The sequence below is a fragment of the Leopardus geoffroyi genome, chromosome A2, assembly GCF_018350155.1.
Source record: "Leopardus geoffroyi isolate Oge1 chromosome A2, O.geoffroyi_Oge1_pat1.0, whole genome shotgun sequence".
NCBI lineage: Eukaryota > Metazoa > Chordata > Mammalia > Carnivora > Felidae > Leopardus > Leopardus geoffroyi.
This window is the reverse complement of record NC_059331.1, coordinates 156,386,493-156,404,754: the sequence shown is the minus strand read 5'-3', so window position 1 is coordinate 156,404,754 and position 18,262 is coordinate 156,386,493. Positions and strand designations below refer to the sequence as shown.

Here is an 18,262-nt window from a genome sequence, read left to right as displayed (position 1 = left end):
GTGATTGGTGCAGTCAACGTAATCATAGCAAACTTGCAAATAAAAACAATGTGAAACGCTAAACAACTGCAGGGCGTAGTATAATACAACCCATCTCTGACATTCCACTCTCGAACTTCATCGGCAGGATACAAAAGTGAGACAAGTACGAGAAATTTCTGTAAAGAAAGTGTGGTGGGAAAGCCTATGAGGAAAGAGTTTTCTTGATAAAAGCTATGTGTCAGATCGATCATAACTCATTTAAACTGCACTAAACCTGTAAGCCCGATGTTAAGGAAAGTTAAAAAAAAAAAAAAAAAAAGGCACCACCCACCAGATATGGACCAAACCTCATGCAGTGTCTCCTTGGTCCCACCTCAGGAAGCCTTTGCCTGCACCACCCTCCACTTCTAACAGAACACGGCACACCCTCTCTCCAAGCCAATAGTTTCATTTAGCACAATGAACTTTGCAAAAATAAGTCCATTTCTGTGGAAGCCAGCGACAGCTTCTCATCCCTGACTCCACGGGTCTGTTTCTTCCAGCTCCAAACACCACCAGGCGTCCACCTTTCTTCCCTCTCAGATAGGCAGCCTGCAGTCTCTCAATCTGCTAGGCTTGAGTTATACAGTGGATAGATTTACAAGAATATACAAGAAATACATAGTCAGCATCCGCCTGACCCTCCCAATTTCCAAGTATCACTGTCATGTAGCTAGGCTTTCAAAAAGAACACATCTCAAGAAGTTGCTCTGGCCGAGGTCAAAGAGGTTTCTGCCTGCGTTCTCTTCTAGGATTTTGATGGTTTCCTGTCTCACATTTAGGTCTTCCATCCACTTTGCATTTATTTTTGTGCATGGTGTTCAGAAAGTGGTCCGGTTTTCCCAACACCATTTGTTGAAGAGACTATTTTCCCTCAGATACTCTTTCTTGCTCTGTCGAAGATTAGTTGGCCATACAGATGTAGGTCCATTTCTGGGTCTTCTATTCTGTTCCATTGATCTATGTACCCATTTTTGTGCCAGTACCACATTGTCTTGATGACTACAGCTTTGTGATATAGCTTCAAATCCAGAATTGCGATGCCTCCAGTTTTGTTTTTTTCAGGATTGCTTTGGCTATCCTTTTGTGGTTCCATACAAATCTTACATTTGTTCTGGCTCTACACAAAAATGCTGGTGGTATTTTGACAGGGGCTGCATTCCATGTGTAGATTGCTTTGCATAGTATAGATATTTTAACAATGTTTGTTCTTCCAATCCATGAGCACGGAAAGCTTTTCCATTTCTTTGTGTCCTCTTCAATGTCTTTTGTCAGTATTCTATAGTTTTCAGAGTACAGAACTTTTACCTCTTTAGTTAGGTTTATTCCCAGGTATCTTACTGTTTTTGCTGCCATTGCAAATGGGATCAATTCCTTGATTTTTCTCCTGCTTTGTTATTGGTGTATAGAAATGCAACAGATTTCTGCACATCGATTTTGTATCCTGAGACTTTGCTGAACTCATGTATTAGTTCTAGCAATTTTTTGCTAGTCTTTCAGGTTTTCTACATAGACTATCATGTCATCTGCAGATAGTGAAAGTCTGACTTCTTCCTTGCTGATTTGGATGCCTTTCATTTCTTTTTGTTGTCTGATTGCTGAGGCTAAGACTTCCAGTACTATGTTAAATAGTCATGGTGAAAGTGGACATCCTTGTCCTGTTCCTGGCTGTAGGGAAAAGGCTCTTAGTTCTTCCCCATTGAGGATGACATTAGCTGTGGGTCTTTCGTATATGGCCTTTATGATGTTGAGGTATGTTCCGTCTATCCCTACTTTGTTGAGGCTTTTCATTAGGAATGGATGCTGTATTTTCTCAAATGCTTTTTCTGCATCTATCAACAGGATCATATGGTTCTTATCCTTTCTTTTATTAATGTGGTGTATCATGTTGATTGATTTGCCAATATCGAACCAGCCCTGCAGCCCAGGAATAAATTCCACTTGGTCATGGTGGATAATTCTTTTAATGTACTATTGAATTCAATGTGCTAATATATTATTGAAAATATCTGTATCCATGTTAGGGATATTGGCCTACCATTCTCCTTTTTAGGGGTCTTTGTCTGATTTTGGAATCAAGGTAATGCTGGCTTCTGGCTTCATAGAGTGAGTTTGGAAGTGTTCCTTCCATTTCTATTTTTTGGAACGGTTTGAGAGGAATAGGTATTAACTCTTCTTTAAAAGTCTGGTAGAATTTCCCTGGGAAGCCATCTGGCCCAGGACTCTTGTTTGTTGGGAGATTTTTGATTACTGATTCAATTTATTTGCTGGTTATGGGTCTGTTCAAATTGTCTATTTCTTCCTGTTTCAGTTTTGGTAGGTTGTGAGCTTCTAGGAATTTGCCCATTTCTTCCAGATTGCCCAATGTGTTGGCATGTAATGTTTCATTGCATTCTCTTATAATTGTATTTCTGTGGTGTTGGTTGTGATCTCTCCTCTTTCATTTGTGATTTTATCTATTTGAATCCTCTCTCTTTTCTTTTTGATAAACTAATCAATTTTGTTTACTCTTTCAAAGAACCAACTCTTAGTTTCATTGATCTCTTCTACTGTTTTTTGTTATTGTTGTTGTTGTTGTTTCTATATTATTAATTTCTGCTCTAATCTTTATAATTTCCCTTCTTCTGTTGGCTTTAGGCTTTATTTGCTGCTCCTTTTCTAGTCCTTTAGGTGTAAGGTTCTTCTTACTAGACACAAGGCTGAAGGCAAGGGAAAGAAAAGCAAACAGGTCTATTGGGACTTCATCAAGATAAAAAGCTTCTGCACAGTGAAGGAAAGAATCAAGAAAACTAAAAGGAAACTGATGGAATGGGCTAAGATAATTGCAAATGACATATCAGATAAAGGGTTAGTATCCAAAATCTATACAGAACTTATCAAACTTAACACCAAAAAAACAAATATGGGCAGAAGACATGAATAGACACTTTTCAAAGACGACATCCAGATGGCTAAAAGACACGTGAAAAGATGCTCAACATCACTCATCATCAGGGAAATACAAATCAAAACCACAATGAGATACCACCTCACACCTGTCAGAATGGCTAAAATTAACAAGCCAAGAAACAACAGGTGTTGGTGAGGATGTGGAGAAAGGGGATCGCTCTTGCACTGTTGTGGGAATGCAAACTGGTACAGCCACACTGGAAAACAGTATGGAGGTTCCTCAAGAAACTAAAAATAGAACTATTCCTATGATGCAGCAATTGCACTATTATTTACCCAAAGGATACAAAAATGCTGATTCAAAGGGGCACAGGCACCCCAATGTTTATAGCGGCATTATCAACAATAGCCAAACTATGGAAAGAGTCCAAATATCCACTGACTGATGAATGGATAAAGAAGATGTGGTATAGGGGAGCCTGGGTGGCTCAGTCAGTTGAGCGTCCGACTTCAGCTCAGGTCATGATCTCACAGTTTGTGAGTTTGGGCCCCTCATCGGGCTCTGTGCTGACAGCTCAGAGCCTGGAGCCTGCTTCAGATTCTGTGTCTCCCTCTCTCTCTGCGCCTCCCCTACTGGCACTCTGTCTCTCTCTGCCTTCAAAAAATAAAGTAATAAAAAAAAAAAAAAAAAGATGTGATATATATATATATATACAATTGAATGTTACTTGGCAATCAAAAAGAATGAAATCTTGCCATTTGCAATGACATGGGTGGAGCCAGAGTGTATTAAGCTAAGCAAAATAAGTCAATCTGAGAAAGACACATACCGTATGATTTCACTCATATATGGAATTTAAGAAACAAAACAGATGAACATATGGGAAGGGGGTGCTGAAAGAGAATAGAGGAAGGCAAACCTTAAGAGACTCTTAAATACAGAGAACGGAGGGTTGATGGAGGGAGGTGGGTGGGGGATGGGCTAGATGGGTGATGGATACTAAGGAGGGCACTTGTTGGGATGAGCACTGGGTGTTGCATGTAAGTGATGAATCACTGAATTCTACTGCTGAAACCAATACTGCACTGCATTTTAACTAACAACAATTAAAGTTTTTTTTAAAAGGGGGAAAAAAGAAACCCAAAACACCTCTCAGGCAGTCTTGAGACCAGGGCGGTAAAAGTTCCATAAGGCTGGGGCTCCAGCACTGTCTTTCACTTGGTGCCCAGCTGAGCAGGCTGCAGGATGATAGGCAACTTCTGTGTAGCATGAGCCTAACCTGCCCTCAAATATGACCTCCAGGGACAGAGATGCATCTCCTCCACTCCAATACCAAGCTGGGGGGGGGGACGGGGAACCGAACCTTCCCTAACTGCTCTGTGTGGAAGATACAAACCTCTACCTGTATTAGTCACACATAATTCAACCGGCAGGCCCACCGGATTTCTTCCTAGAAGATCACTGTAGATCAAAATGTCAAGGACAGGAGCAAAACAAGATTTTTAAAAAATCATCCCACGGCAGTATAGTAATCCTTTACTTGCTAACTTTGACGCCAGCGTCTCTGAAGGATCCCCATCGAAGGCCGGTCACTGCAAACACGGGCTTTTCCTTTTCACCCTGGAAGTTAAATACATTCATTTTAAATTAATGATTACAGTTAACTTGGAACTCTCTATAGTTAAGTACCCAGCAAATGCTCACAGCCTAGTTTTCCTCAAACCAAATTCTAAAAAGGGTGTTCAAGGGGCGCCTGGGTGGCTCAGTCGGTTAAGCGTCTAACTTCAGCTCAGGTCACGATTTCACTGTCCATGAGTTCGAGCCCCGCGTCGGGCTCTGTGCTGACTGCTCAGAGCCTGGAGCCTGTTTCCGATTCTGTGTCTCCCTCTCTCTCTGACCCTCCCCCGTTCATGCCCTGTCTCTGTCTCAAAAATAAATAAACGTTAAAAATAAATAAATAAAAATAAAAAGGGTGTTCAAAATCTCAGAAATTAACTGAGTACTCAGTAAAAGGACCCGAATAAACCATCCTATAAAATGAAATTAATTGTTATATATTAGGCCTCATGAATCTGCTGGCAAGGGAACATATTATCATACTTCAGACTGTAAAAGAAATACCTAACTATGCTGGCTTTTTGACCAATCAGAAGTCGGGTCAGCCAGAAGTACTTCTCTCTCAGACTTGCCCAAGGCAAAGATCATTTCAGCCTGCATTCTCTTTAGAGGTCCAAGTGTTCTCAAGTAAGACCAGAATCCTGGTACTCTAGAAAGTTTCACCCGAGCATCTAACAATACAGCCAGTTATCTGTCACAACAAGTCAGAATAAAAAGTGATTCGGATTGGGGCACCTGGGTGGCTCAATCGGTTAAGTGTCCCACCTTCAGCTCAGGTCATGATCTCACAGTTCGCGTGGGTTCGAGCCCCACGTTGGGCTCTGTGCGGACAGCTCAGAGCCTGGAGCCTGCTTTGGATTCTGTGTCTCCCCCTGTCTCTGTCCCTCCCCCACTCATGCTCTGTCTCTGTCTCTCAAAAACAAATTAAGAAAAAAGAAAGTGATTCAGATTTAGCCCAATGCTTTATGGCAAAATACTGCAATTACCATCAGTGAGTTACTAATTAATCTGCCAGTTAAGCATTATATAGAAAACATACACAATAGAGTCATTGTCTTTAAGAGTTTACACTTTATAATGGACCTTCCTTAGGATATAAAAATATATAAATATATAGATATAGATAGATCAGGATCTATCTATATCTATCTATATAATATATACAAGATCCAGATCCTAAAAGGGACTTTTCCCACAGCTCAGAATTAGAGCTAAAGCCCAAGAGTGTGCCCACATTCTAAACAGAGCAGCCACACGCTAGACATAACTCCATAGAACTTGCTAAATGGGGGCAGAGCCAGCTCGATTTCCACCAGGCCATCAGTACCAGCAAAGATTAGGAGCTGGAGGAGAATCCCGGACACCATAAATTGCTGGTCTAGGTCAAGTATATCAAGTGTTCTCCTCGGGGAGGACGTACTTCCCTCTCAATCCCACGATACCGAAACCCAGTGAGGGATTTCCAGGAAAATCACACACTCATAGGGGCAGCTTGTAGATAAAGATACTGGCCTCCCATTCCTTGCTTGTGTGTCTGTTCCAGCAGATTTGCTTTTCTGCCCTCTGCACCAGTTAAGCAAGGAAAAGGGAACTAGACAGAGATGGTGGAGCACAGAGGTCATGGTGAGGCACCTTGGCCCCTGGCACAGGAGGGGTATGTTAGTCCCCTAGGTGCCAAGTGGGTATTGTGGAAAACAGCAGGACTTTGAGCCATCCTGATGATGGAAAGCTCATCTTTTTTTTTTCCCCCATGGAATTATCATTGACAATATGATACATTAGGGAGTAGTAATAAAAATACCTGCTCTCCATTGAGGAGGGCACTTGCTGGGATGAGCACTAGGTGTTGACTGTAAGCAATGAACCATGGGAATATAACCCCAAAACCAAGAGCGCACTGTATACACTGTATGTTAGCCAACTTGACAATAAATTATATTAAAAAAAAAAAAAAAAAAAAAAACCTGCCCTCAAAGAGCTCAAGGTACAATGAGGGTAGACAGACACAGACAACAACAATCCAACGCGGGAGGTTCCCACCACCAAGAAACGCATCGAGTGCTATGAAAGCATGGCAGGTGCGATGGACGTGGTGTGTGAGGGGATCAAAGGACACACATGGTCAGGGAAACACAACATAAATTTTAAAACAAAACAAATTTTAAAGAATAAGGTGTCCAGATTGAGGGAGGTTAGAGAGAAGCACGGAGAGAAAGAAAAGGGAGAAGAAAGGTCTAACCTGAGGAAGAGAAGCAACACTGTGTGAGTCTGCAGTGGACTATTTCCCTCAACTGTTCCATAAGGGGTTTGTAAGCGTCGCAACTAATAATAATGATAACTGTAGAAGATTCCATGATGAAAGGAGTTGAGAAATACCAACATTCGTTGGTTTGAAACAAGTTATGTTCACTACAACAATTCTTCTTGGGGTCTTTAATACGTTAATGTATATTATAAACTTCCAGAAGGAGAAATACGAATAGTTTTCCTGAATTGTTAACTGTGCAACCCTTCCCTGGGAGGCGCTTTGTGTAACTAATACTCCTGGGGAAAGGCTGATCAAAAGCACATAGTCTAACACGATGTACTGGTTTTAGTATTGAAGACTTCCCAACTGGTGCTCTAAAAATGTTTTCTCTATCTTCATTGAGGAAGATTTTAGGAATATTCTGGGAAGATTAACTAAAAAGCCTTGTAACTTCAAGGTGCTACTGATTTGGGGTGCTATGTCCTAGCAAGGGGTAGGAATGACTCTGGACACTAGGAAATGAGTGTGGAAAGATCTAGAAAAGCCCAGCTAACAGCCAGATGGTCATAGGGCCCTCAGGATTCAGGAGAGGACAGAGGGTCGGTAATGAAGGGACTCGTCCTTGTTGGGGTACACAAGAAAAATAAGGGTAGGTGGACAGAGGAGAAGCCAACAGACAAACTACCACTGGAATGTTAACCCGATGAAGGTCTGGGTAATTGAGGATGAGATGGAAGGGTCAGTAAACAAAAACAGATAAAAACAGGCACACAACCAGGTCTTAACAGCAAAGGACATATGTTGTCCCAAGTCACAGACCTTCTGCAAAGGGAAAAGGGCCTACTGGTTTGCTAAAGAAAAATAACTGAGAAAGCTGGCTGGAATAAAAGCTTAAGGAACAGTGAAAAGAAAACAATTCTGGTCAACTAGATAGGTACCTAATCTAGGAATTTTAGGAACTCTAGATGAAGAGAAAGAAAATAGGAATTCTGAAGTTCTGAAGCAGCCCTAAGCGTCATCTTGAGAGAATGATCAGTCAGGGTTAAAAAAAAAAAAAAAAAAAGGAAACCAGGAATGACAGGGGAAAGGGGCAGATTCTAACTTCAACCAGCAACCCTATCCTCCTCTTTGGGTTCTGGGTTGGCAGATTCTATGAGCCAACTGAAGTAGCAAAAAGAAAGAACTAGAAAGACTTCTGTAAGTCTTTAAAGCCTTTGAAGTCAAGTACCAGGCTTTGTAGATGTCTATATGGGAAAATGCCATTTGGAAATCACAGGATCGTGCCAAGAGTGATACCACCTAGACAAAGCAGTCAAGTTGAAAAGCAATGGACTATAAAACAGAAAATCTAGACTCTACTTCTGTCTTCAGCGTGACTAGTCAGATGACCAGCTGACTTTTTGTTTTCACTGTCAAACGAAGATAATACACATCTTGTCTTCTTAAGCTGGAGATCCAACTGAGATGTGAGCATTCAGTAGAAACTATAAAAAGCTAAATATAAAGCATTATTATAGCTTCCAAGGACTATTTTTGGGGACTTTTCAGTTATACAGGTTTAATTGGGTTTGGGTTTGTTTTTTTTAAAGAAGAGGAATCCAGTATCCGGCTTTACCTATCATGCTGCCCCCATATTCTGAAAGCAATTTCTAGGAATAAGGAAGAAAGAGAAGACAAATTCAGCTCTAGCTGAGTGCCTCAGAAGCCACAGAGGAGGCTGCTGTACTATGTTTTCTAGGAATTAATTTTCAAAGTTTTCTGCTTCCTGGGCTGTGTCATCAATACACGGAGCCTGTGGCAAATTTGATGCTGGTTTCATCAATTCACAAAATCAGTACATTTGGGAGAAAAGAAAAAAATCAGAGAGAAGACTTTTAAATACAAGTACAGTCAACAATTTCCAATTAAATCCTGATTACTCTGGAATGTATTACTCCTCACACATTTATAAGCAGCAGTTAATTACCTAGTTATTATAAGATACAGCCCGACTCCCCTCCTTCAGTAATAACAACATTTTAAGATAATATCTTCATAGATGCCAATCTGTGGTGCATTCCTAGGCTAGACTTTCACCCAGCTCTTGCATTTTGTTGCGAATGACTTAGATTTATTATCGCTAAAGAATAAAATACAACTTAAGTCACTTTTATCACGATCAATGACATCATGGTGGGGAGTCCAGACATCAGTGCAGAAGAACAAAGGAAAAGGAAAGGAAAACAGGCTGCAAGTACATGGGTTCACCAGTCATAAATATGCATATGACCAATGCTATATAATTAACACCAATATTTTAGGACTCAAGTTTGGAATTGTGACATAGTGTGGAACATTCTTTCAGAGATATCAGGAAACTTGAATGAATATAAAATGTTCAGAGCCTCTGAAGGACAACCGGAATGTAGCCAGTGCATTTTAAGACCAAATCTCAGTAAAGGACACAGGGCTCACTGTTCATACAATTGTTCGGCTTTATGGCTTAGCCTTCTCGGGAATCTGTCCTTTTGTTGTGGGGAAAGAGGGGAGAAGATCTGATGAAGAAGGAATGGTTACTTAACTACTGCCCAGTGAGAATATCCTTCGTTTCAGGAATTAAATTCTTTTCTTTTTAAATGTTTATTTTTCAGACAGTGCAAGTGTTGGAGAGGGGCAGAGAGAGAGAGAGGGCGACAGAAGATCTGAACTGGGCTCTGCATGGACAGCACAGAGCCCAACGTGGAGCTCGAACCCACTAATTGTGAGATCATGACCTGAGCCTAAGTCAGATGCTTAGCCGACTGAACCACCCAGGTGCCTGGGAATTAAATCCTTCTTTTTTTTTTTTTTTTTTTTTTTTATTAAAATTTTTTTTTTTTTTTAACGTTTATTTATTTTTGAGGCAGAGAGAGACAGAGCATGAACGGGGGAGGGTCAGAGAGAGAGGGAGACACAGAATCGGAAACAGGCTCCAGGCTCTGAGCCATCAGCCCAGAGCCTGACGCGGGGCTCGAACTCACGGACTGCGAGATTGTGACCTGGCTGAAGTCGGACGCTTAACCGACTGCGCCACCCAGGCGCCCCTTAAATCCTTCTTAAAGAGAGGATTCCAAACAGGAATCGGGAACGGCTACTGGGTCTTCTTCCCTCCAAAATTTTTCTTTTGGAAACCTTTAATGTACCAAGAAATCCTTTAATGTACAATGAACACCATTTACGTCTTTCACCTACATTCACCAGGCGAAACATTGTCCCCTATTAGCTTTATCTGTCTATGTGTTTTGTAGTTTTGTTAAATCATTTTCAAATACACCGAAGACTTCATGACCCTCACCCCTCAAATTTCAGCACGTCTCCTAATAACAAGGACAGACATAAACATAATGCTGTCACCCTCAAGAAATCTAAATTGACATAGAATATCTAATATACAGTCCCTATTAAATAGCTCTGATCGTTCCAATAGTATCTTTCATAGTCTAGTTTTTCATTCTTCTAATTCAGGATTTTGTGCCAGATTTAATTCTATTACTTTAGCTTCTGTAATCCTGAATAGACCATCTTCTTTTGGATTTCATGACACTGAAATTTTTGAAGAGGCCAGACCAACTGTTGTTTTTAGAAGGTCCCACGATTTGAGTTTGATGGACTTTTTTCTCATTATTATTTTCAGTTAGATTCAGATAATTTAACATGTTGAGCAAGAAACTATATACATGATGATTTATCCTTCTTGATAGATCACATCAGAAGGCAGATAATGCCCATCTGTCCCATAACTGATGATGCTAAGTTTGATCACTAGGTGGTATATGCTAGATTTCTCTACTATAAAGGTACACTTTTCCCTCTGTAATCATTAAGTAGGCTGTGATGCTTTAAGACTGTTGATGTATGTTCCCCAACAACCCTTTTATCCAGCGGTTTGAGCATCCACTAATGATCTCTTCCTGAATCAATTATTTCATTAGTGACTGCAAAATAATAACTATCATGTCTTCCACGTTTACAAGCTGGAAATTCTCTAATATTAAACTATAGGCTTATAGATTCTTCATTTTTACTTACTGCATTATAATCCATCAGCGTTATTATTCTTTTTGATGTTCAAACTATCCCAAAACTGGCCAGGAGGATACCATCAGACTAGCCTCCTACATCTTTTCCTGTTGTCTCCATCAGTGTCTGAGTAACTCTTGGCTTTGTTCTTGCCTTGCCTCTGGAAGCCATCTTTTCACAGAGCCCTGGTCATGTTTATTATGGAACACTATCTAGAGACCAAAATCTGAAGGCCAGGGACATTCTTTGTTGTTTAGTGTCACTGCTTCTAAGCCCTTTGAGTGTGCAAAGCCAGCAGAAGTTTGTTTGTTTTTTTTTAAACAATTCACAAGTTCATCTACAAATCGATAAAATGTTAGACAACCCAACAGAAAAATGGGAAGTCCTGCTCCCACTGAACATTAGGGTGGAACATTGTTTCCACCCTAAAAAATAAAAGCCAGATAATTTACAAACTATCATTTTTCTTGAGCTCATCAGAGAGAGAGAAAAGGCTGCAACACATCAAATTAACCTGAATTCAAAAGGACAGATGTGACATGAGAAAGGTTTCACCTTTAGCAAAGCCTGAGGGATGGCCACCATGCAAACAGGTTCAGATGAAACCAGTCACTGTCCTCAATGCTTTGTATGATTAGCTCTTCTAATATTCCAAACAACCACATGAGATAGAGAAATTATATGGTCCAAAGGTAATCAGTGGAAGAAGTACAAATAGTAACAACTATATTGAGAGGAGATATAGAGGAATTCTTACAGGGTACGGAGAGGTCAAGAGAGAAAGTCTGACACCGGTAAGTCAAAGGCAATGTTATATACTGAACACTAATGATCAAGTGTACACGTAAAAAAGGTTATGATGGTAACTTTTCTTTTGTGGGTTTTTTACCACAATTTTAAAAAGGAGTATCATAAGCATGTTAACTAGTGATAACTAGAATAAACAGGTAAAGTTATTTTTCTGTGGGAGTTATGCCTGGGACGGAAACAATACTGTTTTCATTGTAACCTCATTTGAACTGCTACAGCTCATTTCTTTAAAATGTATGTGTGCACTACTTTGTTAAATTTTCAAACTCTGGGAAAAACAGACTTTACCTTGATCTGCAAGACATCGAGTGGAATGGTCTCTCCTTTCACAATGGCAAGTGTAGCATCTGTAATATGTCTAAAAGACAAAGGGAGGAAACGATCACGTGCGGAAAACAAGCAGCACTTCCCCCATCACTCACACACACACACACACACACACACACACACACACACACACACTCACTCACTCTCTCCTGTCCAGAATACTAACAGGTTCGGGGAAAAGACAAATTCCTTCAAAATACTCCAAGATAGCAGAACAAGTGAATATAAAAGAATTACTGATACAAACATAGTGAAAGGCTCTGATACAGACTCAAAAGAGAAGGCTTTGGCCAAGAGAAGTTTATACAAAGTGCCAGTCATTTGTTTATTTCACGTTTGACTCTCTACTATGTGTCTGACTCCTATCACTGGAAAATAGGATAGTTAATATTAACAGCATCTTTCACTCATTCTAAGAAACCCAAGCACTTGAAAAAACATTATTTCTTTTTACTCTATTAACCCAAAGGGTAACTAAAGGACAGGTTTGAGTTATCTAAGCAAAATATAATCCAGAACCCAAGACCTATTCCTCTGACTTTCCAGGATTACAAGGATGTAATTTTAATTGCTGATTCTTTTGTTCAAGGACACGAGACTGTCCCTATCTACATTCTGATTGTCAGTTGAAAAGTCTATAGGTAAAAAAAAGCTTGTACTATCAGCAACCGTTCAGGGCATGTGAAACTATGCCAGGCTTGAAAGTAGTTCTAGGTTCATACTCTAATTAGATCCCAGGTCAGACACACATTAGGATACAAAAGACAGTCAGCAAAAGAAATATTAAATCAACAAGTGGCCAGACAATAAGATATTTTCTCTTGCAGCAGAAAGAACAAGCAAACCCACACTGAATACTTTCCTAGCCCGGCCTGTCCACCCCTCCTGTCACCTACCCGCTGTCCCTTTGCATGGCTCACTAGTCTCACCCTTCAGATCTTGGCTGAGATGTCACCACTTCCCCTAAGCAGCCTCTAGGCCCTTCCCTATAATTCTCTATCACTGAACTGTGTTCATTTTCCTTCACAGCAGATCACAATTTATAATACATATTTTTTATTTACATCTTTATCATCTGCCTCTACCTGGAGACTAAAAGTTCCACAAGGTTAGTGATAATTTACATCCCTTATTGACCAATATAAAACCTAACACCTAGCCTAGTGCATGGTACATACTAGGCAATCAATATTAGATGGATGATTTTATTCTACAAAATTCCAAGCATATAAAAAAAGTACAGAGAATAGTATCACGATTCCTGTGTATTCCTCATCCAGCCTCAACAATTATCAATGCACAGCCGATCTTATTTCCTTATACACCTCCCACCCACTTCTCCCCATCTGTATCAGAGCAAATCCCAGATATCTTAACACTTTATCCACAGATATTTCTTTATGTATCTCTAAAAGATAAAAAGGTTCTTTAAAAAAAACATAAATTGCTATTATATCTAAAACACTTAAATAATTCCTTTATATCAACATACATTTAGTCAATGTCGAAATTTCCCCAACTAACTCATATTCTTTTCAGCTTCTTTGTTCAAATCTGGGCCTAATAGATAAGATCTATACATTGCAATTGGCTTATATGTCAAGTCTTTTCAAATCTACGGAGTCTCTCTCCTTTTCCCTACTCATTAAAGAAATGGGTTGTCTTACTGTGTTGCTGAGGATCTGGATTTTACTGATTGCATTCCCATGATATTAACACGTGTCCCAATTCCCTGCATTTCCTAAAAATCTGATTGAGCGTGGAGTTTTTGGCAAAAATACTCCAGAGGTAGTGGTGTGTACTTCTATCAGTAAGTACATGAAACCTGTTTGCCTCTTTTTTGTGTGATAGTAGCAACCATTGACAATCAATGGCTAGATTTACTAGTTAACAGAGAGTTGCAAAATGGTGACCTTTTAATTCTATTATTCCTTCTTATTTATTATCTGGTCCACAAAGAGAAACTTTCCTTCATCCAAAATTTGGTACCATAAAATTGAGGTCATATGAGAAAAAAATCGATAAATGCTTTTTTTTTTGTTAACTTCACCAATTTTCAAAATAAGTTGATATCCTTAGTATCCTCTAAAAAGGACCAGTAACTTTTTCATTTTTATTTCCTAGTATCATTATGAATGCATAGCTTTCAATATATTTGATATGTTTCAATACATTACAGTTATTAGCCTGATACTCAAATTGTCCCAAATGAATGACCTGCAAGGGTGGGGTACAAGGGTCAATAGATAATCACAAAGAACAATGAGAAAGAGGAGCCAAGGAAGGTCCAGGTCAATGTCAACCAAACTGAGAAGCGACTAACACTTCCACCCAAGCACTTATTCACACAAGTAGAATTATCTAAGCTTAAAAGAATTAGTTTAATATTTTAACTTCTTTTTTGAAGTTAGATTTACTGAGATATAATTTATACACAGCAAATTTCATGCTTTTAGTTATACGGTTCTACAAATTTTGACAAATGCCTTCAGTCACGTAATCATCACCATGACCAAGATACAGAACATTTACAGCATCTCAGAAAGTTCCTTCATGGCCCTTTGTGGCCAACCCACTCACCCCACCATCTGCTTCTGGCAACTACTGGCTGCTTTCTGTTTTCCAGAATGTCCTACAAATTGAAATAAGAAGTGTGAAGCCTTTTCACTAGCTTTTTAAAACTCCTAGCACAAGTATGAGGCTCATGCTGTTGGATGAATTTAAAGACTATTTCCTTTTATTGCAGAGTTGCATTCCATTGTATGGAAGTACACAGTTTATCCATTCACCGATTGATGGACGCTGGCACCGTTCCCAGTTTTTGGCAGTTACCAATGAAGCTACCATAAACATTCCTCTATAGGTTTTTGTATTGACAGATGTCTTCATTTCTTTTGGGTAAGCACCTATAATTATGGCTCACAGGTTTAATTTTATAAGCAACTGCTAGACTGTTTTCCATAGTAGCTATACCACTTGGCATTTCCATCAGAAATATGAGAGTTTCAGTTGCCTCATGTATATGTTAGCATTTGATGATGTCAGGTTTCTGTTTGGCTTATTTAAGCCATTCTAATAGACGCGTCTCAAAGTGGATTTAACTTGCACTTCTCTAATGACAAATGCCATCTATGTCTTTGGTGAAGTGTCTGTTCAAATGGTTTGCCCTTCTTTCTACAAGGGAGTTTGTTTTCTTATTACTGAATTGTGAGAGTTATTTGTATACTCTGGATACTGGTCCTTTACCAGATATGTATCTTACAAAATTTTTTTCCCAATCTGTGGCTTGATTTTTCATTTTCTTAACAATTATTTTCAAAGGACAGATGTTTTAAATTTTACTGAAGCCCAATTTATCTTTTTTTTTTTTAAAGGTTTCTGCTTTTTGTGTCCTAAGAAATCATTGCCTAACCAAGATCACAAAGATTTTCCTCTAGAAATGTTACAGTTTTAGGCTTTACATATAAGCCTATGATCGATTTCATGTTAATTTTTATATGTACTATGAAGTATGTGTTATGGTTCGTTTTCTTGTATGTGGTTAGCTCACTGTTTCAGCACCAACTGTTGAAAGAGTTAGTCTTGGACTGTCAGAGAGTTAGTCTTAGAATCAGATAGGGTAAGTCCTCAAACTTAGTTATTCTTTTTCAAAGTGATTCTGGGTATTCTAGTTCCTTTATTTTTCCATATAAATTTTAGGATCTACAAGTCCATTTTTATTAAAAATCTTAAAAAGAGATCAATTTGGAAAACAAACATCAAAATATTAGTCTTGAAGTCCATGAACACAGGTCTCTCCATTTATTTATGTTTTCTTGATTTCTCTCTTCAAGGTTTTGTAGTTTTCAGCATATACATCTTACACATATTTTGTTGGATTTATCCCTAAGTGTTTCATGTTTTTTTGTAAAGGCTCAGCAATGTTAGTATTCTATTACCTTTATTGTTATATTTTAGGAAAACACAGTAATTACTAATAAAGTAAAAGATTTACTGTGTCTGGCCTTTAAGTACAACTATAAAAAAGGAGACATTTAGAAATTACTATTATCTCTGTTCAAAAAAGTGTTGTTTCTCTCCTAACATGGCTCCTCCTAATCCGTTCTGCTCTGTACCCCACTGGTAGGAAAAAAAACCTTTCCATAGTAAAATGTTCTTTCCTTTAAAAATAAATGCTTTTCCTGGGGTGCCTGGCTCAGTCAGTTAAGTGGCCCACTTCGGCTCAGGTCATGATTTCGCAGTTTGAGAGTTCAGGCCGCGTGTCGGGCTCTGTGATGACAGCTCAGAGCCTGGAGGCTGCTTCACATTCTGTGTCTCCCTCTTTCCCTGCCTCTCCCCAGCGTTCACTCTGTTTCTCTCTCTCAAAAATATATAAACATTAAAAAATTTTCTCTAATAACAATAAATGTTTTTCCTTAGGTGAAACAGCAAGAGAATAGAGGGTTGTCTTTTTTGATTTATGTTGTTTTAATTATAGAATCTAAACTCATCAATTGTACAGTCATCCTATTTCTTATTTACTATTTTCCATCCTAAATCATCAATAAATATGCATAAAGTCTTATCCCATGGTTTACCAAGCATAATTGCTTGTTTACCTAACTAGTCCTTATTTTAACTTGTTAATCTTCTGAGGTACTATTGTTGGGCATCTGATAAATGCAGGTAAAGAAACTGACTCAAGAGGGAGATTTAATCATATTCTCAAGATGACAGAGCAAGCTGGTGGCAAAACAAGGTTCAACTAGGTCTAACTCCAAGGGTGCACTCTCTCACCTTCTGAGATTACTGTGGACGTACCAAAGGAGTACCTATGGTTCCCAAAGGGCAAGCCCATGACTTATAGGCCTCCTCATCAGTGTGATCAGACTTAAAATGTAAACAGCTTGGGACGCCTGGGTGGCTCAGTCGGTTAGGCGGCCGACTTCGGCTCAGGTCATGATCTCACGGTCCGTGAGTTTGAGCCCCGCGTCAGGCTCCGTGCTGACAGCTCAGAGCCTGGAGCCTGTTTCAGATTCTGTGTCTCTCTTTCTGACCCTCCCCCGTTCATGCTCTGTCTCTCTCTGTCTCAAAAATAAATAAAAACGTTAAAAAAAAAAATTTTTTTTAAATGTAAACAGCTAAGTCAGGAATCACATCCACTTCAATCGGCGCTTCTAGCAAAGTTACACACAGTTTAAGACACTTTCCCCAAAATATACACATGAACTCACTTAGAGTACATTCTGGGTTCCCCAGTAAGCAAAATCAAAGTGAAAAGATGGCCTACTTTACTTTTCCGTATTTCTCTATCGACACGTCTTTACCCCATTTCTCCCCCTCCAGTACAGATGCTAGCCAGGAAGTAGGCAGCAGTTTAGAAAATGAGGTTCAATTTAGGAGAAAGCAAGCAGCATGATCACAGGTTTAGATCCTATAAATATATTAATTCTGAAGGAAGCTCTTAGAAAGGATCCAAAAGCTCTGGACTTGCGCTGAGTAACACCTAGCACATTGAGGGGTTTAGGAAGAGCTTTTGAGAGACTGACCTTAAAATACAATGTTGTGGCTGAAAAAAATCTTTTTTTTTTTTTTTTTTTTTTTTTTTTAAAGTAGGCTCCACACCCAGCAGAGCCCAGTGCAGGGCTTGAACACATGACCATGAGATCAAGACTTGAGCTGAGATCAAAAGTCAGATATCTGGGGCGCCTGGGCGGCTCGGTCGGTTAAGCGTCCGACTTCGGTTCAGGTCATGATCTCACGGTCTGTGAGTTTGAGCCCCGTGTTGGGCTCTGTGCTGACAGCTCAGAGCCTGGAGCCTGCTTCAGATTCTGTGTCTCCCTCTCTCTCTGCCCCTCCCCTGTTCATGCTCTGTCTCTCTCTGTCTCAAAAATAAATAAATGTTAAAAAAAAAAAAATTTTAAGTCAGATATTTAACCAACTGACCACCCAGGTGCCCCATGAAAAAGCCTTTTAATGTTATTTTTTTCCCCAAAAATTATGTGGCAGAGAACAGCTGAGACACAACTCCAAATTTATCATTCTCTGGCAGTAATGGAAAGTTCTAAATAAAGCAGCACTGTAGCATGGAACAGCTATTTTTTAGGATTATTTACCTGCAACATTCCAGAGGCAAGACTCTTTTTTCTCCTGTAGTAATTGTGGTACAACACATCTTGAGAGCAGTGCAAAAAACAAAGCCTTGTTCTCTTAAATGGCCTTAGGCATCTGCCATGTTGAGAGGTCTACAAAATTCCAAACCCAGGGCAAATTTACTTAATTACCTAAGAGCCCTTGGGCATGCTTATAAATTAAGTTTTATAAATCTTTAA

The 18,262-nt window shown here is 39.4% G+C and overlaps 1 protein-coding gene across 4 annotated transcripts in view; it reads right to left on the bottom strand.

The window, feature by feature from the left end:
• Positions 1-18,262, bottom strand: part of AGK (acylglycerol kinase) — an 81,417-nt gene that overhangs the window by 17,023 nt on the left and 46,132 nt on the right. For all 4 annotated transcript variants that reach the window (XM_045495907.1, XM_045495910.1, XM_045495909.1 and 1 more), the window contains exons 9-10: positions 11,913-11,982; positions 4,452-4,531 (exon numbers count right to left, since the gene is read on the bottom strand). In XM_045495907.1, the coding sequence (XP_045351863.1) occupies positions 4,452-4,531; positions 11,913-11,982 (150 nt within the window). The remainder of the gene's footprint in view (positions 1-4,451; positions 4,532-11,912; positions 11,983-18,262) is intronic.